The 22,251-nt window shown below is 45.7% G+C and overlaps 1 protein-coding gene across 11 annotated transcripts in view; it reads right to left on the bottom strand.

The window, feature by feature from the left end:
* PNPLA4 (patatin like phospholipase domain containing 4) overlaps positions 1-22,251 on the bottom strand; it is a 265,224-nt gene that overhangs the window by 238,660 nt on the left and 4,313 nt on the right. For 10 of the 11 annotated variants that reach the window (XR_007515875.1, XR_007515876.1, XM_049872309.1 and 7 more), the window contains exons 3-5: positions 18,630-18,724; positions 18,337-18,472; positions 7,053-7,118 (exon numbers count right to left, since the gene is read on the bottom strand). Coding sequence is in view for 8 of the 11 variants with exons in the window: in XM_049872309.1 (XP_049728266.1) it covers positions 7,053-7,118; positions 18,337-18,472; positions 18,630-18,724 (297 nt within the window). In the remaining 3 variants the exon portion in view is untranslated. Of the gene's footprint in view, positions 1-7,052; positions 7,119-17,060; positions 18,105-18,336; positions 18,473-18,629; positions 18,725-22,251 lie in introns of those variants that run through there. The other variant, XR_007515877.1, reaches the window with a different exon arrangement.

The following is a 22,251-nucleotide window of genomic DNA, read 5'->3' as shown; positions in this document are numbered from 1 at the left end:
TTCTTAGTTGCTGTTGAGTCGATTCTGACTCATAGCTAGCCCAAGTGACAGAGTAGAACTGCTCCATAGGATTTCCAAGGCAGTAATCTTTATGGGCGCCCTGGTGGCGCACTGGTTAAGAGCTCAGGTTGCTAACCAAAAGGTCGGCAGTTGGAATCCACCAGCCACTCATTAGAAACCCCATGGGGCAGTTCTACTCTGTCCGATAGGGTCACTATGAGTCAGAATCAACTTGACGCCAATGGGAATCTTTATGGAAGGTGCCCTGGTGGAGTAGTGGCTAAGTGCTTGGCTGCTAACCAAAACGTTGGAAGTTTGAACTCACCAGCCGCTCTGTGAGAGAAAAGACCTGGCTATCTGCACCTGTAAAGATTACAGTCTTGGAAACCCTACAGGGGCAGTTCTACTCTGTCCTGTAGGGTCCTTGTGAGCTGGAATCAAGTGGATGGTGGTGGGTTTGGTTTTTTAATCTTTATGGGACAGATCAATAGGTCTTTTTCCCATGGAGCCGCTGAGTGGGTTCGAGCAGCCGTATCTTTAGATTAGCAGCTAAGTGCTTAACCATGGCTCCACCAGGGCTCCTTATGTATGTGTGTATATGTCTCTTAGTTGGCGCAGTGTACAAGCGCTCGGCTGCTAACGGAAAGGTTGGTGGTTCGAACCCACCAGCTTCTCCACAGGAGAACAATGTGGCAATCTGCTTCTGTAAAGATTACAGCCTTGGAAACCCTATGGGGCAGTTCTACTCTGTCCTATAGGGTCCTTATGGGTTGTAATCGACTCGACAGCAATGGGTTGGTTTTGGTTACAGGTGCGTTAGTTGCTTATTTACTGATATAAACAGTGTATAAAAGGAGCTTGCTTTTTTTCCCCCCTGATTGCTTTGGGTGTAAATACTAATTTGTCAAATAGGCTAATACCTGGAGGAAAGAAAGAACCCTTTGGAAATCATCTCATTCCATATTCTCAACAGAACCTGTCACCAGTGATGTAAAGATCCCTATAGGTTTCATCAAGGAAAATTAAAAATATGTACCATGCATCATATAACTAAGTAAGCGCTTGTTTGACTTATTCAAATGAGTGAAAAGAAGGGCAGTTTGGCTCATTAAGCTGAAAACTGCTGTAATCTACTAGTGGGTTAATGACTGCCGTTTCAGGGAACAGAAATCTTTTTTTCCAAATTTTGTTGGCTCTCTTGAGCTCTTTATTCTGACTGAGCAAATGACTAGGGGAAATGTAGAGCTTATCAAAGGACTTTGTTAAGTTTGCAGTAGCACTAAAACCAAAAACCAAACCCACTGGCATCCAGTCGATTCTGACTCATAGCAACCCCACGTGTTACAGAGTAAAATCGCTACATGGGGTTTCCTTGGCTGTAATCATTACGGAAGCAGACTGCCAGGCCTTTCTTCCGTGGTGCAGTCAGTAGATTCAAATCACCCAGCTTTCAGGTAACAGTCGAGTACAAACCATCTGCGCCACCAGGGCTACTTGGCACTGGTAGTAGCTCCTCTATTACCCACGATGCCTCGGTGTATCCCAAGAGCTCAGGTATTCTGTACCCAGCACATCTTACTAGTGATGCGAGCTCTTGTGAAATACGTCACTCCAGACAACCACATATTCGTTCATTCGGGCGTGCTGACCTACCAGAAATTCTGGACACAGGGGTTAACAGCCACAAATATACCTCACCTCAAACGGGAACATACATATCTCATGTTCTACTGATAGTCTAGGAGCCCCTTTGTGGCCCAAATGGTTAAACGCTCTACTACTAGCCAAAAGGTTGATGGTTTGAATCCACCCAGGGGTGCCTCAGAAGAAAGGACTGGTGACTGGCTTCTGAAAGGTCACTGCCTTGAAAACCCTACGGAGCAGTGCTACTCTGCACAGAGGGAGTCGTCATGAGTCAAAACCCACCCGAGGGCAACTAACGACAGTCACGGCATGATAGTTTGAAACTCTGTATTTTTAATAATCCTCTCCATAAATGCTTTGTCGGTCTGCTTGCCCCGTATTCCCACAAACCATTCCCACATTCTCACCACATGGGCAGCATTCCATAATCTGGTAGCCACTGCGTGAGCTTCCATGATTCCAGAATCTTCTTCAGGACGAAAATAACTGCATGGCTTCTACGCCATTAGCATTTTGCTGTGTTTTTTCTTAGTTTTCATAACAAGCCACCATTGTCCTCGAAAGAAAGCTGAGTCCAAGGACATAAAAACACCTGGGCAAAATGAGTTTCAAAAGCAAATTTGTTGGGAGAAAGACCTGGCGATCTGGTTCCGTAAAGATTGCCCGTTGCCGTTGAGTAGATTCCAATGCATAGCAACGCTACAGGACAAAGTAGAATTGCCCCATAGGGTTTCCAAGGCTGTAAGCTTTAAGCCTTTGAATTATGGCGTTGGTGAAGAATGCTGAATATACCACAGACTGCCAAAAGAACGAAAAAAATCTCAGAAGTAGAACCAGAATGTTCTTTAGAAGGAGGGATGGTGAGATTACGTCTCATATACTTTGGACGCGTTATCAGGAGGGATCAGTCCCTGGAGAAGGACATCATGCTTGGCAAAGTACAGGGTCAGAGGAAAAGAGGAAGGCCCTCAAAGAGATGGATTGACACAGTGGCTGTAACAATGGGCTAAGGCCTAACAACGATTGTGAGCATGGCGAAGGGCCGGGCAGTGTTTTGTTCTGTTGTGCATAGGGTCGTTACGAGTCAGAACTGACTCGACGGCACCTAACAACAACAACATCAACTCTTCCAGTCACATTCTCAAGAAGTGGGGATGGGGGAGGATGGAAATAAAATGAGGGACATATTTTTAAAAAGGAACTACAGAGACGCGTGTTCCGTAAAGTAGAGGTCGGTGAGAATGGGGAGAACCCTCAAGGAGATGGACTGATACGATAGCCTCGACAACGGACTCAAACATATCAAAGCTTATGGAGATGGAGCAGGGTTGGGCGACATTCTGTTGTGTCATACATGGGATCGCCATGCGTTGGAGCCAACTTGAGAGCAAACCGACAACGACACAGAGACACAGCAGAGTTACAACCATTAGTGATCATCCTGGGGAAAACGGCCTCATTTCAAGCTCAGCTACCCCAGGGAAGTAGATTCATGCCTCTACATTCCAGCTTTCTTATCTGTAAAAATGAAGGCAATTATCCCCAGAACAGAATTGTACTCTGTCACATCTAAAAGACAGTAATAATAACAACAAAAGTTTTACCTCTTTTTTTCTGTTAAAAGTACCATGGCAGGCAAACTGGTAAGGCAGGTCCAAAACATCTCTCAGGACCCAAGTTCCTTCCCCCTCACTATTCTGCCATCAGCGGGGTATCATCTTGGATCTCATGATCTAAGATGGCTGCTAGAGCTCCAGTCATCACATATAAGTTCCAGGGAGCAGAAAGGAGAGAAAAATGCACTATCCCCCTTCCTGAAAGCCCCACAGTAATTCAGCTATACCTCACCGGCTAGCACTTAAACATTTAGCCACAACTAGTTTTAAGTGGGAAACCCTGGTGGCATAGTGGGTAAGAGCTACGGCTGTTAACCAAAAGGTCGGCAGTTCAAATCCACCAGGTACTACTTGGAAACTCTATGGGGCAGTTATATCCTGTCTTATAAGGGTTGCTACGAGTTGGAACCGACTTGATGGCAATGCTTTTTGGTTTTGGGGTTTTTTTTTTTTTTTTTGTCATTACAACTGAGGCTAGGACACACCCACCTACACACTGGGGTTCTGTTTCAAAGGGAAAAAAGGAACGTGTATGTTGGACGAAAACTAGGAGCCTCCACCCTATGTCCCTCCCCTTCATAATACTGTACTAGTATTAAAAAAGGAGAGTTTTTAGCATAGTGCTTGAACATATGGGGCTGTTAGCTCTTGGTTCTGCTCTGGCCTTCATTCCATCCTCTCTTTTCCATCTCCTTAAACCAAAAAACCAAACCCATCGCTGCCAAATAAATTCCGACCCATAGTGACTCTACGGGATAGAGTAGAACTGCCCCATAGGGTTTCCAAGGAGCGGATGGTGGATTTGAACTGCCGACCTTTCAGTTAGCAGCCGAGCACTTAACCACTGCAACACCAGGGCTCCTCCACCTCCTTAATATCGGTTAATACTGTGTGTAAAACCAAACCAAACCCGTTGCCGTCAAGTCGATCCTGAGTCATAGCGGCCCTAAAGGACACAGTGGAACTGCCGCATAGCGTTTCCAAGGCTGTCACCTTTACGGAGGCAGACTGCCACATCTTTCACCGGAGGACCAACTGGCAGGTTTGAACAGCCAACCTTTTGGTTAGCAGCCCAAACCAAAAAAACACCAAACCCAGTGCCGTCGAGTCGATTCCAACTCATAGCGACCCTACAGGGCTGAGTAGAACTGCCCCATATAATTTCCAAGGAGCACCTGCTGGATTCGAACTGCAGACCCTTTGGTTAGCAGCCATAGCACTTAACCACTACGCCACCAGGGTTTCCGGTTAGCAGCCCAGCGCTCCATAATACTAGGTGTATATCACATATTTTCAGTCACTGCCTCATAACTTACCGACCGTATCAGGAGTTCTGGTGACTTTTGAGCTCACAACCCCCTTTTCATGGTAATTTTAGAGTTTTTTTTTTTTTTTTTAACCATTCTGCCATTTTGATATGATTAGAGTACATTATAAAGCAGTTATTTGAAATAAAATCATTATATTTTAGATCATTACACAATTAAACGTAGTGATGCAGTGGTTAAAGCGACTGACTGCTGACCGAAAGGTCAGTGGTTCGAACCCACTAGCTGTTCTGAGGTAGGACGATGTGGCAGTCTGCTTCTGTAGCGATTTACAACCTTGGAAACCCTGTGGGGCAGTTCTGCTCTGTCCTACGGGGTCGCTATGAGTAGAATCGACTCGAAGGTAATGGGTTTGGCTTTTTTGGTACACAGTTAAAGTTCATAATATAAAGCTGATTTTGATAGTTTTTTCAAGTATACTCAAAACTGAAACACAAAATGTTGACCTTTACTCATCTAACAAGAGAGAAAATACTATGTAACTTACTTTAAAATAGTGATGTAATTAAAAGTGTGACATGCCAAAAAGGCAACATTTAAAATGACAAATCAGATCATATGTTCTTTGCCAACGAAGTGTCTATTAGCTCTGGGATATAGTATCCCATGGGCTGATGTTTGACTTATTTCATGTTGCTGTTAAAATAAATCAGGAAATCCCTAAGCAGTGGGTATCTTGTTTCTAACTGGCGGCAGAGACACTCTGGACTGTTACTGCTAAGTACATCTCTGCTAATAGCTCACTGTGTGCCTGGGACCAATAACTAAATGTCTACGCTAGACAACCTAACAGTCACGCCAAGGCTCTCCCTCTGACTATCTACGTGACCTTCAGTCCATGAGTCCCTCTTTACCTCGGCCTCCTCATCTGTCCGTTTTAGACAACTGTCCCAGTACAGACTGGTCTGCGCAAAGAACAGTACGGGAAACACAGAAGAGGATGGAAAGACTGGGAGGGCTCAAGAAAAGGAGAGCATCAGGACCAACTGGATCAGCACAGGTGGTTCCCTCATGGTATCAGCTAAGGGATTTGTCAAAATTCATTCCTTGTTGTGAGGCCATCAATTCCTTGAGTAGGGGCACTGTTCTGGGCCCTCAAAAGGGATGAATGAATGACATATATACAATTTTCATTTATTCAGTTATAAATAAACATGTATTAAGCAGTCACCGTCCGGTCAACTCAGACTCATGGTGGCCCATGTACGTCAGGGTAGAACTGTGCTCCGTAGGGTTTCCAGTGGCTGATTTTCCTGCAGTAGTTTGCCAGGCCTTCCTTCTGAGGCACCTCTGGCTGGACTCGAACCACCAACCTTTCGGTTACCAGCTAGGGACACCATGTGTTAAATCTGTTTGTTATTGTGTGCTGCCCAGTGGATCCCAGCTCATAGTGACCCCATGTGACAAACTAGAACTGCCCCACAGGGCCTCCTAGGCTATGATCTTTATGGAAACACATCAGCAGGTCTTTCTTCTGCTGTCCTGCTGGGTGGGCTCTTGAGCCCCCAGCCTTTCGTTTAGCAGGCGAACACCTCACCATCTGTACTGGGGGAGCGAGCATGGGGAGGGGGGCGAACTTTTAGAGCAAACACAATGCAGAGCTCGAAGTGGAGCTGGCTCAGGGATCTCTGGGCAGCACTGGGAACAGAGGTCAACTGATGGCCACCGTAATTTCCCTAAAAGATATTGCATTCTGCCTTAAGCGCCAATCCCCAAAGAGGGCGTTCTCCTTGCATAAAACACGCTCTAGCCCCCCAGTGATAAACCGAGCTCGGGAGCTGGAGCCATGAAGGAGAACCAGGGAGAAGAGGAACCCTGCCCAGCAGGCGAGGTCCCGTGGGTGGGCCAGAATGACAACGCAGTATAGCACTACTGGGGGGAGGCCAGGTACGTGGCCAGCCCACGCCTTTCCCGCCCTGACGGCACACTTCTGCTTTTAGCAGTTCCTGGAAGGGGCCGGGAATAAGACTTGATTAGGTCAAGATAAGGGAGTCCTGGTGGTGCAGTGGTTATGAGCTCGGCTGCTAACTGAAAGGTTGGCAGTTTGAACCCACCCAGCAGCTCCAAGGGACCAAAGCCCTGGCAACCTGCTCCTGAAAGATTACAGCCTAGGACTCCCTGTGGGGACGGTCTACTCTGCCAGTGGGGTCGCTGAGTTGGAATTTACTCAATGACACCTAACAACAACAACATCAAGGGGAGGAAAAGTGTTTTACTTGTTTAAAAAAAAGATAAAGATTTCAAAAGAAAGGTTTCAAAATCCCAGTCAATTATTCCCACTCTATCTTGATAAGTTGCCACAGTCCCTGACTTGATCTCATCTTCTGTAAAACAGGAACAAAATGATTTATGAAAAATTCTATAACCTGATTTGGATCACCAGAAAAATTACGGAATCGGATCGGGCAAAGGGAATGTATTCATGTGGGAATCGCCGGCGAGCCTTCGGTTATAACAGCGTTACCTGGCCTTTGTATTCCACCGGTCTTAGGCCTGCATACACCGGCACGAAGCTGCTGGCTAAGAGAACCTGGATGCAGAAAACAAAGGAACGGGTCATGAATACACGCATTAGCCTTCACATTATATATTTCATGTAGTCTTTACCATAAAACACAAATAAATAAGTTCCATGTACTTCAAAAGCACAATTGTTGTTGTTATTTGGTGCCTTTGAGTCAATTTTCAACTCACAGTGACTGCCTGTGACAGAACAGGGCTTCCTACCCTATCATCTTTATGTCAGCAGATCGCCGGGTCTCTCTCTCTCAGAGCCCCTGGGTGGGTTCGAACCACCAACCTTTCCGTTAGCAGCTGATGGCTTAACTGTTGAGCCACCAGGGCTCCTTAAATGTACAACTGCAGGTACTTAAATAAAAAAATAGCATTTTTAATATCTGAAAGGACCCTAAAGAGACAGGTATCAGACAATGCTCTCTGAATCAACCAACTTCGCCAGAGTAAAATCAGCGTTTCAATTTTAGACAACCACATTAAAGTTTTAAGTAAAGTCTAAATGCCTGAGCAAGGATGGATACATACAAATGATTTAAAATGTTGTAACATATACTGTGGCTTCCTTGCATGGCTCAAGCAGCTAAACACTCAGCAACTGACCAAAAAGTTGGCAGTTCGAATCTACCCAGAGATTCTTTGAAAGGCCTGGCAATCTGCTTCTGAGAGATCACAGCCATTGAAAACCCCGTGGAGTGCAGTTCTACTCTGTACACACGGGTGGTCATGAGTTGGAATCGGCTCAGCAGCAACAGGGTTGAGTTTCTTCGTTTTAATACATACTGTAAGATCACTTTAAAACTGAACTCTTGTTTTCTAAAGACCAAGCCCCCCGCCTATTACCGTGCCGCTCAGGGGTGCTCTATCTGACGTCAGCAGGCTGTTGCTGCAAGAGCAACACATTTTATGTCCTAGTCACTCGGTTAGGACGTGTAACGATGCGGTGGCAGTTCAAAAACAAAAAACCAAACCCAGTGCCATCGAATTGATGCCGACTAATAGCGACCCAATAGGACAGAGTAGAACTGCCCCACAGAGTTTCCGAGGAGCGCCTGGCGGTGGTAGTTAGGGACACCAATTATACTTCATCTTCCATTTGAAAGTCAAAAAAGATTCCCATTCAGGAAACAACCATTCCTTCCAATGCAAGAATCTGGGTTCCAGCAGCTTTTGTGAAACTTCCGTCTTTTTCTTTGCGGCACCGTTTCCCCATTGCTGGCGTTCTATTTGACGAGATGTGGCATGAGATACTGAGTATTTCAGCTACAATTTTTCAGCTGATGAGCAAAGACTCTATGACTGTTTGTTGTCAGATTTCATGGTTTTTTTTCCCCCAACTTGTTTATTCAGAAATGGATCGCAGCCTCAAAACTCATCCGTTCAGAATTATGGAGAACTCAGAAGGCATTTTCCTCAAAGAAACAATATTATAGGTATGGTTTTTGAGGTCAGCTCTCAAAGAACCTATTTATTCTGAGCTGCAACTAAATTATAGGCCCACTCAGCAGTATAACGCAATTTCTACAGGAAAATCCTGAGTTGCGATGCGACACAGCTGGAGCCCATTTCTTGCCATGTTTATTTCTGCACCATTTACATTGATCCCTGGAGGCACAGCGGTTAAGGTCAGCAGTTCAAATCCACCAGCTTCTCCTTGGAAACCCTGTGGGGCAGTTCCACTCTGTCCTATAGAGTCGCTGTGAGTTGGAATTTAACTCAACAGCAACCGATTTATACTTAGAGTCCGCAGGTGGTGAATGGTTAACATGCTCCACTGCTCCCCAAAAGGTTGGAGGTTCGAGTCCACCCAGAGGCTCCTCGGAACAAAGGCCTGGCAATCTACTTCAGAAAAATCAGCCTCTGAAAACCCTATGGAGCATATTTCTACTTTGACACACGTGAGGTCGCCAAGAGCTGAGGTCGTCTGGAGGGAAGCTGTTTTTAATTTTGTTGTTGTTGTTGTTGTTGTTTATATTCCGTCTAAAGGGCAGGTACTCCACAAATTCCTGTATATTTTGCTCCCTTCTCCATGGCAGGAATGAAGGGGAAAGCAGCTGCTTTTACGTATGCCTTCTTTATTTAGTTATATTTCTCAAAGGTGCCATGATAACCTTGAGTAAGATGCGTCAAATGTTTATAAGGAGTCCATGCAGACACATTACCTTGCTAAGGCATCCATCTCAATATCTTGGCTTTAAATGGGCACCATGATAGAATGGTATGACGTCACATTAAATGAGCCCATTTCACAAGGAGCCAAAGTACAACTGAGCATCGCCATCGGCAACTGATTGAAGGCTAGTTAGCCAATCAATGGGGGGACTGCCAATGGACAGCCAGCATACTTCAGCGGCCAAGCTGACTTGCAGCAGTGACAGCATGGGCCAACGGGTATTTTTTTAGAGAAAGTTTGTTTACAGTCAAGGTAATTGCATTTACCCTAACTATATTTGGCCCTATCATCAATTGGCTACTCTTTTAAAGAAGACAATTAGGGACTCTAGGCACATTTTGCAAGCACAATGCAGCTATTTAATGAAGTTATTTAGCAAATGCAACTTTCCACCACAGAAATAACTGGAATAATTTGTGGATAGTACACATTTTGCGAAATTACAGTACTTAGAGTTCTTTAAAGGACCAAAGACACTATAAATAACAATTTATTTCATTATGCCGCAAAGACATATGTGCCCTGCGAAAAAAATCACTGCCCTTAGAACCAAGATTATTTTCCCTCTGTGTTGAAGTATAATGTGAAGTTCACAAGTTAATGCTTGGAATTGGCTGGAGGTGTTTGGATGAAAAATGCTATCCAATTACTTTCCTGCAGATAATAGCAGTGAGAGTCCTCCTAAAGGATATGAAAAGTGCAGTGAGCTGGAACATCCCTGCCCCTCCTCCAAATCAATGTATTTGTTCTGTCATATCTTATTCTCCCCTTTTATACGGGCTGATGATTTGTATACCAAACTAAGTTTACGAGGGAAATTAGCTTTGGGTATTTACGGACTAAGCGGCTTTCCTCATGTGTAGTCAGCTTGCTGCCATTTTATGGTGAGCAAATAGGATTTTCTAAGGAAGGAGATAAAGATTGACATCCTAAGGGCACGTAAGCAAATACTGCGCCTAAACGCGTACTTTTATTACATCTCACTGTCTTCTCAGTGAGACTTACCTTATCAACAAACTTCAATGCATCCAGAGCCAAAAAAAGCCAACTGGTTGCCATGGAGTCCACTCCCATTCATGGCGACCCCATGTGTTACCGGGTAGAACTGCTCCATAGGGTTTTCTTGGCTGCAACCTTTATGGAAGCAGCTTGCCAGGCCTTTCTTCCTCGGTGCCATCAGATGGGTTCAAACCACCAACCTTTAGGTAGGCAGTTGAGCACTTGAACTTTGGCGCCACCCAGGGGCCCCACATCTAGAGTAGTGGTTCTAAAAGTGCTGGCGTAGGTGTCCCCAGGACACAGTTGGTGGTGTCTGGAGATTTTTTTTGTTGTCACACCTTGAGAAGGGGATGCTACTGGTATCTAGTGGGTGGAGGCCAGGGATGCTGCTGAACATCCTACAATGCACAGGGCAGTCCCTATGACAGTCCCTGGGTGGTACAAATGGTGAATGTGCTTGGCTGCTAACCAAAAGGCTGGAGCTTCGAGTCCACCCAGAGGTGCCCCAGGAAGAAAGGCCTGGCAATCTACGTCCAAAAAATCAGCCACTGAAAACCCTATGGAGCACAGTTCTACTCTGACACACAGTCGGTTGCCATGAGCCGCAGTCGACTCAATGGCAACAGGTTAGTTAAAGGTCAGTGATGCTAAGGTTGAGAAACTGCTCTAGAAAGCAGTGACCTACCATTCACGCCCCATCACCTGGTCCAGTGCTTTCAACATTATACACACGTTAGCCCGTTAATTCCATTTCTGTTTATTCTCACTAAATATGCAATGACAACAATAAAAGCTATTTCCTGGAGCCACTGTATAAAACATTGCCAAGTACATATTCAATGCACATTCCAACTCTTTCTTTTCATTTTACATTTTCTAGAAAAGGCGTGTTTAGAAAATCATGTGGCCGAGATTCCCTAGAGAATAAATTCTCCACGAGCTTCGTTTGTGCCTGAAATTTACTGTGGAGCTTGCTGAGAATCTGGCTGCGTACACAGAACATGCTGGTGTCTTACACAGGAATTCGAAGACAGATTCAAGTTTATCTCCTCCAGTCTTTCCAAGATCATGACCCATCTTAAACTCTGTTCTATTCTGTCCTATAAAAAAAAGGGTCACTATAAATGGCAACGGGTTTGCGCTTTTTCTTGGTTTTTTGCTGAAGGCTAATATTAAAGTTCACTCGCATTTCCTGATTGTGTGTTTCCTTCTGAAGAGATAGGTGTTGTCTAGTTGGCCCCCAAGGCATGGCAGCCTATGCACAACACATACTGGACATTGACCCAGGGCTGTGTGTCCAGGGCAGGTCTGCAAATCCCTTGGGGGTCTCAGAGTCACACATCGCTGGCTGCTTCCATTCTTGGGGTCTGCAACTCAGGGCCCTCCAGTCTCCATGCAAGGGAAAGTCCTGCAGGTAGCTTTCTCTTCTTCCTTGCCTGTGTCCAGTGCAGTCAGCATAACCCTCTGGGCACAGAACCCCCTCCGACAGCACGTCCCTGACTGGCCTTTTCTCTTCATGTTCACGAGTGTCACCCCTGGAAGGAGTTGTGGTTGTCAGCTGCTGTAGTCAATTCTGACTCATAGCAACTCCCCGTGACGGAGTACAACTGCACCATAGGATTTCCTAGTCTGTCAACTTTACGGGAGCAGGTTACCAAGTCTTTCCCCCACAGACCCACTGGGTGGGTTCGAACCACTGACCTTTCAGTTAGCAGGCGAGCGTTTTAACCATTGCGCCAACGGGGCTCCCTACACAGAAGGAGGGTTCATTTTCTTTCACTTTGGTGATTTTCTTTTCCCCCTTGCTCCTATTCTTCACCCACTTTTATTCTTTCTCCCTGAGCATTCCACACTTGTATTTATAATTTTTTTTAATAGCCAAAACTCACCCGTCTTGTTTTAGTTATGAAAAAGGTTAAATTTTTCTTGTACTAAATGTCTACAGTGCTTCTTATACTACCCAGGATAAGTGTTAATTATTCAATATTCTCCTTACAAGGAGTTGCAAATTTCTGTCAACTATTTCTCATCTGTTCAGTGAACTCAAGTAATTACACCAGTTCTCTGAATAGTTATTATCCAAAACAAAGGAAGTAGGAAAAAAAATCATGTTTATGCGCTGCAGTGGTTTTCTATTGCTGCTATAACAAGTGATCACAGACTTAGAGGCTTAAAACAATGCAAACGTATTATCACACAGTTCTGGGGGTCGGAAGTCTGTATGGGTCTCCCTGGACAGAATCCAGGTGCCTCAGGGCTGTGTTCTTTCCTGAGAGCTCTGGAGGAGAGTCCTGTCTTAGTCATCTAGTGCTGCTATAACAGAAATACCACAAGTAGATGGCTTTAACAAAGAAAAATTTATTTCCTCACAGTAAAGTAGGCTAAAAGTCCAAATTCTGGGCATGGGCTCCAGGAAAGGCTTTCTTTCTCTGTAGGCCTTCTCATCAATCTTCCCCTGGACTAGGAGCTTCTCCGCACAGGTACCCTAGGTCCAAAGGATGTGCTCTGCTCCTGGCAGTGCTTTCTTGGTGGTATGAGGTCCCCCTGTCTCTCTGCTTGATTCTCTTTTTTACATCTCAAAAGAGACTGACTCGAAATACAACCAATCTTGTAGATTGAGTCCTGCCTCACAAACACAACTGTGGCCCATCCTCCCTTATTAACATCATACAGGCACGGTTTACAACATACAGGAAAATCATACAATACCAGGAATCATGGCCCAGCCAAATAGATACATTTTTGGGGGGACATAATTCAACCCATGACAGGTCCATTAACTTGCTCAAGCAGGTGTTGACAGTTTGGTTTCTTGTGCCTATAGGACTCAAGTCCCCATTTCCTGCTGGCTGTCTGCTGAGGGGCTGTCCTTACCTAGGGGTCTCTCTTCGGTCCTTGCTCTGGTCCTATACCTCAGAACCAGCAATAGTGTGTCAAATCCTCCTCACACTGCCACACCTCACTGATCACGGCCAGGACAGTCCTCCCTTTTTAAGGACCCACATGCTTAGCATGGCTCCATGGAATAATCCAGGATGATCTCCCAAACCCTTAATCTCATCTGCAAAAGCCCTTTTGCCACGTAAGGTAATAAGGCCTTCGCAGGTTCTGGGGATTAGGATGTGCACATATGGGGGAATGGAGAGGGAGGCCATTTTTCCGGGACAGAGCGTGATCAGAGCAGAGTGCTGTAGCCCCGGATGGCCGTGGTGTGGGGCCACCAACCAGCTCCATGATTTTGGTCAGGTCATTTCACGTGAAGGAGCCAGCACCTTTTCTCTTTTTAAATTAAGCTATTGTAATAGATACCACCTTAGTTCATTCATTTATAAATTCATATTCATTCTTGCAACACATGCTGATGGAGCACCGACTTTGGGACCAGCACTGTGCCCGGTGTTGGAGACACGGCAGTAGACAACACAAGAGGAAATACCTGCCCTCTTGGAGTTTACATTCTACTGGAGGAAGGTGGATGGATGGATAGACAGATAGATGAAATGGATAGATGAGGTGGATAAAAGATAGATCTGCATAGTAAAATCTATTAAGAGAACATTCTGCATCCCACTTTGGAGAGTGGCATCTGGGGTCTTAAATGCTAGCAAGAGGCCATCTAAGATACATCGATTGGTCTCAACCTACCTGCAGCAAAGGAAAATGAAGAACACCAAAGACATAAAGTAATTATGAGCCCAAGAGACAGGAAGGGCCACATAAACCAGAGACTGCATGAGCCTGAGACTAGAAGAACTAGATGGTTGGTGCCCGGCTACAACCAATGACTGCCCTGACAGGGAACACAACAGAGAACCCCTAAAGGAGCAGGAGAGCAGTGGGATGTCAGGCCTCAAATTCTCGTAAAAAGATCAGACTTAATGGTCAGACTGGGACTAGAGGGACCCCAGAGGTCATGGTCCCCAGACCTTTTGTTAGCCCAAGACAGGAACCATTTCCAAAGTCAACTCTTCAGACAGCGATTCGACTGGACAATGGGATAGAAAATGATACTGGTAAGGAGTGACCCTCTTGGATCAAGTAGACACATGAGACTATGTTGACATCTCCTGTCTGGAGAAGAGATGAGAGGGCACAGGGGGTCAGAAGCTGACTGAATGGATACGAAAACAGAGGGTGCAAAGAAGGAATGTGCTGTCTCATTATGGGGAGAGCAATCAGGAGTATACAGCAAGGCGTATATAAATTTTTGTACGAGAGACTGACTGGATTTGTAAACTTTCATTTAAAGCACAATAAAAATTAAAAAAAAAAAGATAAATCTGTTGATGAATAGATACAGACAGACACATACACAGCTGCCTTAAAGTTGGTTCCAACTCACGGCAACCTTATGTACCACAGAACAAAACGCTGCCTGGTCCTACACCAGCCTCACGATCACCAGCATGCTTGAGTCCACCCGTGTGTCTGCTGCGCCAGTCCATCTCACTGAGGGTCTCCCTTGGTCCCGCTGGCCCTCTGCTTCACCAGACACAACGTCCTCCTCCAGCGATTGATCCCTCTTGATGACGTGTCCAAAGCAAGCAAGTAAATGGATTCTGTCGTAATCCATAAGGTTTTCGAAGGCTGATTTTTGGAAGCAGATCACCAGGTCTTTCTTCTGAGATGGGGGCTCAGTAGAGATTCTGGCTGGAGAGCTTGAACATTCTGCCCTTGAGAGTGTAGTGTGTCCCCTGGGGGCACAGAAGTTCTGTGCTCGGACCCCTCCTGGGCCCTGCCTTATGGGTCTCTTCATTTGTATCCTTCCTGGTATGTAGAGATACTATTCTGTGAATTCTGTCAGTCATTCCAGATAATTCTCTAAACAAGTAGGAGAAGGCGGAGTCAGCAGGTCAGAAGGACGGGTGTTGTGTGAACTCCCGGACTTGAGGCTGCTATCCTGACGGGGTTAGAGAAAAACCCTTGTTTGTGCTTGTTACTGCAGCAATCCTGCTGGTATATGAAATACACATGGCAGAACTTCCAGTTCTCCGTGGGACAGTGTTCTGCTGTAATTTGTACAGTTTCCATTGGCTGATTTTTGATCACCAGGCCTTTCTTCCTGGCCTGTCTTAGTCTGGAAGTGCCACTGAAACCTGTCCACCGTGGGTGACCCTCCCAATATTTGAAATATCGGTGGCATAGCTTCCAGCATCACAGCAACACGCAAGCCACCACAGCAGGACAGACTGACAGAGGGAGGTGGGGGCGGGGGGACCAGGTGATGAAGGAAGATAAACGGTAAATACTAAATAAACGAAGGGGTAAGCCATGCAGGGAAGATTTCACTAGGAAGGTGGTAACTAAGGGAAGAATTCCCCTCTTTTACGATACAATGGCACACAGTTTTGTTGCTAGGCAAAGCAGAGAGTTATTTCCAACCACCATAGCCTTATGTCTCCATATTGACTATTAACAATTTGTGAAATTCAGGCATGCGTGCACCAGGTTTTCCCTTTAAATGGTTCAAGTCGAAATCAGGTTATCAGAAGATTATAGAAATGTCTTTTTCTAAGCTATAACGATTTAATTTGTAAGTGAGACGTTGGCCTGATTGGTACACCGAGTACAAATATTCTAATCTGTGAAGTTCCAAAGTAATTTTATGTGCCCATTGACTATTTCATTATGTATTTTAAATGATAGCATTTGAATGAGAGCAGAAATCTAAGCATTTGTGATGTAATTTAAGGAGCTGTGGTGGTACAATGGGTAAGCACTAGGCTGCTAAATGAAAGGTCAGCCTGTTCAAATCCATCGGTGGCTCTGTTGAAGAAAAGACCTGGTGATCTGCTCCCATAAAGATTACAGCCTAGGAAACCCTATAAGGCAGCTCTACCGTGTCATGTGGGGTCGTTATGAGTCGGAATCCACTGGACAGCACCTAACAACAACAACATGACCTAACTCAGGTAGAACTTCTACCACTCACTGCGTACCTATCAGCTGCTGCTATACAAAAATGTGCTTTTTCCGTTTCACCTGAAGCTTGCAAAAGGAAAAAGAAAAAATTGCACAGCTCTTTTACGGATAGTACTCCTTTTCTGGCTTGTTGTTGCTATAAGCTGCCGCTGAGTGTTTTCTGACTCATGGCAACCCTTTCTTACAAACGTTTAACCTATCACCTTAGCAAATGCATTGATAATTGCGCATCAATTCGCCGAAGTATTTCCCAGAGATAATGAACTCTTATCCAACAACGTTCAAATGTGTTTGGATAGAAAGGCATCAAAACATAATGGAAGAGAGAAAATGAAACATTCAAGAGTTAAGAGACTTGGGTTCTAGGAACACTTCCCACTTGCAGCCATATCGTTGTTGCTGAGCGCTGTCAAGTCGATTCTGACTCGTGGTGATCCCCAAGCGACAGAGTAGAACTGCTCCACAGGGTTTTCTAGGGAGTCATCTTTATGGAAAGGGGTCCTGGTGGCAAAGGGGTTAAGCACTAGGCTTCTGACTGAAAGGCTATCAGTCTGAACCACCAGCCACTCTGTGGGAGAAGGAGGCCGTCTGCTTCCGTAAAGATTACAGCCTTGGAAACCCTACGGGGCAGTTCTACCCTGTCCTATAGGGTCGCTAAGAGTCGGAATCCACTTGATGGCAACAGGTTTAATCAACGTCCCTTTCTAATACGAGGTTAGTCATTGATCATATCTCGAGTTCTCTGTGGTCCAAACTCCCGTTATTTTAATCGAATTCCATGGCGCGCTGTGTACTAAAGGTCTAAACACTGAAGCTAGAAAGACAGTGAGACTCTTTTTGCATTGTTCTTAGGCGTTTCATTACCTGTTCCCAAATAGTTGTTGCTTTACGATGTAGGACTGTCCTTGAGCATCAGGGACACAATAAATAAATCAATCCATTTCAATGTTCACTAGAATGTTTGTTTTGCTGTGTTTTTTCCCAACTCTTGGAGTTCACATTGTTGTTTTGTTGCATCGAGTCGATTCTGACTCATAGTGACCCTACGTGACAGGAGAGAACTGCTGTAATCTTTACAGAAGCGATCGCCAGGTCTTTCTCCCAGGGACCAGCTGGGTGTGTTCCAACTGCCAACCTTTCGGTAGCAGCCAAGGGCTTAACTGTTGTAGCAGCCAGCTGGGCTCCTCAGCAATCGGCATAACCTTGGGCATATCGTTTAATACCTTCCCACCTGTTTCTTCTTCTGTTAGGAAATTGAATAAGTAAAAGTCCTACTTGACTTACAGAGTTGTTGAAGGGTCAAGCGAGTTTGTATAGATAAAAGTCTTACACAAACTGCAAAGTATCAGCCAAATGCATGCGAGGGCCTATTATTGATACAAAAGGAACTATCATTGCTAAGTGCTACAGATAGTTAAGGTGCTCGGCTACTAACAGGAAAGGCTGGGGTTCCAACCCACCTGAGGGGGCCTGGTGATGTACTTCTGAAAAATGAGTCACTGAGAACACCGTGGAGCACAGCTCTACTTTGACACGCACGAGGTCGCCAGGAGTTAGAATTGACTGTGTGGCAACTGGTTTGGGTTTATTTATTTGTTATCGCTACTAAATTGCATCAGGGACCTGCTTTCCATAGTTGGCGTGAGGTCAAAGATCACGAGAGAAACAATGAACAAGTACAGGGTTTGGTTAGCAGCTGAGCACTTAACACCAGGGCTCCTTCGGGGGCCTCTGGGGCCCAGCAAGTCTTGAGGTGGCTCGTGAGGGATACTGGTTAATCCGTTCATTGGAGACATCGCTTATTGGGCACTTATCATCTATCAGGCACGAGGCAAGACAGTGGGCCTCAAGAATGGGATGATGCTCACTATTAGTAGGAAATACAGTAAAACCTGTGAAAGCCAGAACCTGTGTAAGGAGGAAATCTGTCAGACAAGGAAAATTCAAGTATTTCCCACTAACAGAAAGTGATGGAGTCCCGGTGGCACAGTGGTTAAGAGCTTGGCTGCTAACCAAAAGGTCAGCAGTTTGAATCCACCAGTTGCTCCCTGGAAACCCTATGGGGCTGTTCTACTCTGTCACTATGAGTCCGAATCGACTCGACAGCAGCTAACAACAACAACAACTGCAGCTGTGTTACCTTAATGAGGTCTTCTCTGGAGGAAAAATGGGAGACTAAGTAATTTTCCCCGGTCTTGGTGTTGGTGATGGATACATGGAGTCGATTCTGGGCCAGCTCGTGGGCGTTGTGAGGAAGAATCGACTCCATTCCGCTTCTAAGGAAGAAAAAGCGAACTGCATTATTCATCTTTAATTATTGAACAGCTTGTAAATATTTCAGGAGAGGCAAAGCTGAGCTTGCCACAGTGTATACAGGAAGTCGTCCCCACTCTGTCTTCATAGACTTCTGGGGGAAATACACTAGGTATGTACCTCAGGCGGGCCATAAAGTCATAACCGGGTGTTGCTGCCCCGAAAGGCTGCCTTCGGGTTTCTTCCGCAAACTTGTAGGTGAATTCGTTACATTCCTGAAAAACAAAGTGAATAAATCAGGCTATGCTTTATCAAAGGAGTCCCTGGTTGCCACCAGTGATTAGGCGCCCCACCATTAGCCAAAAGGTTAGAGGTTTAAACCCACCCAGAGGCACCTCGGAAGAAAGGCCAGGCGACCGTTTGTAAAAGGTCACAGCCTCAAAAATTCTATGTAGCAGTTCTACTCTGCACACACGGGGGAGCCCTGAGTCGGAGTCGACTCGACCGCAACTAACAACAACATGCTTTGTCAAAAATGGCATCCCGGTTCCAAAAGCCTTTGCTGATTGCACAGCACACCTGGACTCTCTCAACACAGCTGCAGACTTAGGGCTCCGCAGTCCTTCCCAGGTAAGTGCAGCCCCAGGTGGTTACCCGGTCCTCACACCGTTCCTGCTACAGAGAGAGCGACTTCCTCACAGAAATCCTACCCCTGCTGTACGTGACCCCCCCCGGGCGAGCTAAGTGGTCACCCAATTCCTTTCTTCTTCTCAGGACATCTCAAGTGGCCTTCCCCCGTGCCCGGAAAATCAGTCCTCATTCTACATTAGCACGCTCTTCGACAGATCACCCGACACGACGACCCTCCTCTCTCACTCCTTTTCCATGACCTCAGAGCGCTTTGTCTGTCGCTCTCTAATTGTTGCTGTTGTCAGCTGCCCTCAGGTGGGACTTCACTCACGGTGAACCCGCGCACAGCGGAACGAACGCTGCCCAGGCCTGCACCATCCCCCGATCAGTTCTAGGTCGGACAATTGTGATCCACTGGGTTTCCATGGACTGATTTTCAGATCACCAGGCCTTTCTTCCTAGTCCATCTTAGTCTGGAAGCTCTGCTGAAACGTGTTCAGCATCCTAGCAACACGCAAACCTCCAGTGACAGAGGGGCGGTGGGTGCCCATGAGGTGCACTGGGCGGGAATGGAACCTGGGTCTCCCGCATGGGAGGTGAGAATTCTACCACTGAACCACCATGGCCCCCAGCTGTGCAAGAGCACTGATAGATAATGACAGCACCACCAGAGGCAGCAATAGTAGAAGGGATGACAATGATTTATGTGACCGAGTCAGAGTCCTGGAGATTAGTCTCGGGCGTTGGCGTTCTGTAAAGTACCCCCAAAACATGCTGAAAAACCCTTTGCCGTTGAGTTGATTCCAACTCATAGCTACCCTATAGGACAGAGTAGAACTGCCTCATAGTTTCCAAGGCTGTCATCTTTATGGAAGCAGATTGCCACATTTTCCTCCCATAGAGCAGCTAATGGGTTCAAACCACCAATCTTTCGGTTATTAGCTGGGCACTTAACCAATATACATACCAGTAGGGCTCCTCCTGAGGGCTATAAGAAGAGAGCAATTGCCTTGGGCCTTGGAGGCCCGCTGAGAAATCTGCCTCCATCCTGACTGAGCAGAGGGGTGGGGCTTGTGCAGGGGGATGAGATCATCACATCTCCCTTTGGGGAAAACTGCTATGAGGTGGACAGACTGGAGATCACTGGAGTGGACTTAGTTCACCATCCAGGAAGCCACTGCAGGCTTCGAGGTGAGACATGGTGCCAGCCTCCCAAATGTGCACTTCTAGGAAGCTAGGCTGCCTACTTAATAGCCACAGCAACGGGCTCGAACATACCAAAAGTCGTGAAGAAGGTGCAAGACTGTTGTACAAGAGGTCGCCGTGAGCTGGAGTTGACTTGATGGCAATCAACGACAAGACACTGCCCACTTTGTCTATTCTCCTGTATTGATATTAGTCACACACACACACAGAGCATACCACCACGGGGTATACTTACTAAGGAAGAGGAATGGACTCACGACTCTGCATTCCCCACTATGTCTTGCATCAAACCAAAAAAAAAAAAAAAGCAAGCTCATTGCCCTCTAGTGGATTCCAACTCATGGAGACCCCATGCGTTACACAGTAGAACTGCTCCCTAAGATTTTCGTGGGTAACTTTACGGAAGCAGGTCACCAGGCCTTTCTTCTGCAGTGCCACTGGGTGGGTTTGAACAGCCAACGGCAAACCGCTATGCCACCCAGGGACCTGGTTTGTGACATCCAGGGACTGTCTAGCTCCACGCCTTGCAGACTGTGAGGCCTAAGCCAAAGCTTGCAGCTTTCTACTCTTAGGTATCAGTGTCTAAATTTGCCTACCGCCTAAAATACACCCGGCATCAGGTGCTTCTGTTAATTATACACGCATAAGCCCAGGACTGGATTAATTGCTCCTGAATTTGTCACAACAATGAGAAGCTCCAGGAACTTACACCATCAGCGAGAACTGAGCTAAGTAGAAAAGAATTTGCTTAAAAAAAAAAAAGGAAAAGAAAAGCCATCCTACTAGTGAAGTATTGCATAGGCTACATAGAAAAGAAAAAAGTAACCTTGATTCCAATGGTTAAAAATTTGTTTTGAAAAAGGAGAAATAAGGATGCCCTGGGTAAATAAGGAGGATGGGTGTGTACCTTCCAATGTGAGCTCCCAGAAAAGGTTTGCTCTCTCTCTAATGCCAACACCATTCATTACACAATATGACCACATCATCAACTTACTGAACAATAAATAAAAACAGATCATTAGACTTGAAAATACAGATATCTCACAGTAACCTATTTAGGGAAACCAGTCAATGTCTTCCTACCACAGAATTGTAGTGAACTAAGTGGGTATAGAAACCCTGGTGGCATAGTGGTTAAGTGCTACAGCTGGCTAACCAAAAGATCGCCAGACGCTCCTTGGAAATTCTATGGGGCAGTTCTACTCTGTCCTGTAGGGTTAGTATGCATCTGAATCGACTTGATGGCACTGGGTTTGGTTTTTTTTTAAATAGGTATATGTCACAGACTGAATTGTGTCCCCCTAGAATATTAGAATATGTCAACTTGGTTAGGCCATGATTCCCAGTATTGTGTGGTTGTCCTCCATTTTGCAATTGTATTTTTATGTTAAAGAGGATTAGGGTGGGGCTGTAACCTCCTTACTAAGGTTATATCCCTGATCCAATGTAAACAGAGTTCCCTGAGGTGTGGCCTGCACCACCTTTTATCTCTCAAAAGGTAAAAAAAAGGGAAGCCAGCAGAAAGGGGGGACCTCATACTACCAAAGAAACACTGCTGGGAGCAGAGTATATCCTTTGGTCCCTGTGCTGAGAAGCTCCTTGTCCAGGGGAAGATTGATGACATGAATCTTCCTCCAGAGCCGACAGAGAAAGAAAGCCTTCCCCTGGAGCTGAGACCCTGAATTTGGACTTCTAGCCTACTGGACTGTGAGGAAATAAATTTCTCTTTGTTAAAGCCATCCACTTGTGGTATTTCTGTTACGGCAGCACTAGATGACTAAGACAGTATATTATCACAGTAATTCCAAATCACACTTAATACATTTCTAAATTTGCAGAGGATTCGAAGCCATGTCTACCCAACTCCAAAACCCAGAATGTGTTCTACCTAAAGGAAAGACTGCACTAAACAGTATCCTAGGAACTCGAGAGCCCTACAGGCTGCCTCAAAAAAGGAAACCAATTG

Source organism: Elephas maximus, chromosome X (assembly GCF_024166365.1).
Source record: "Elephas maximus indicus isolate mEleMax1 chromosome X, mEleMax1 primary haplotype, whole genome shotgun sequence".
Classification (NCBI taxonomy): domain Eukaryota; kingdom Metazoa; phylum Chordata; class Mammalia; order Proboscidea; family Elephantidae; genus Elephas; species Elephas maximus.
The sequence above is the reverse complement of the archived record's forward strand: the minus strand, read 5'-3'. Positions and strand labels throughout refer to the sequence as shown.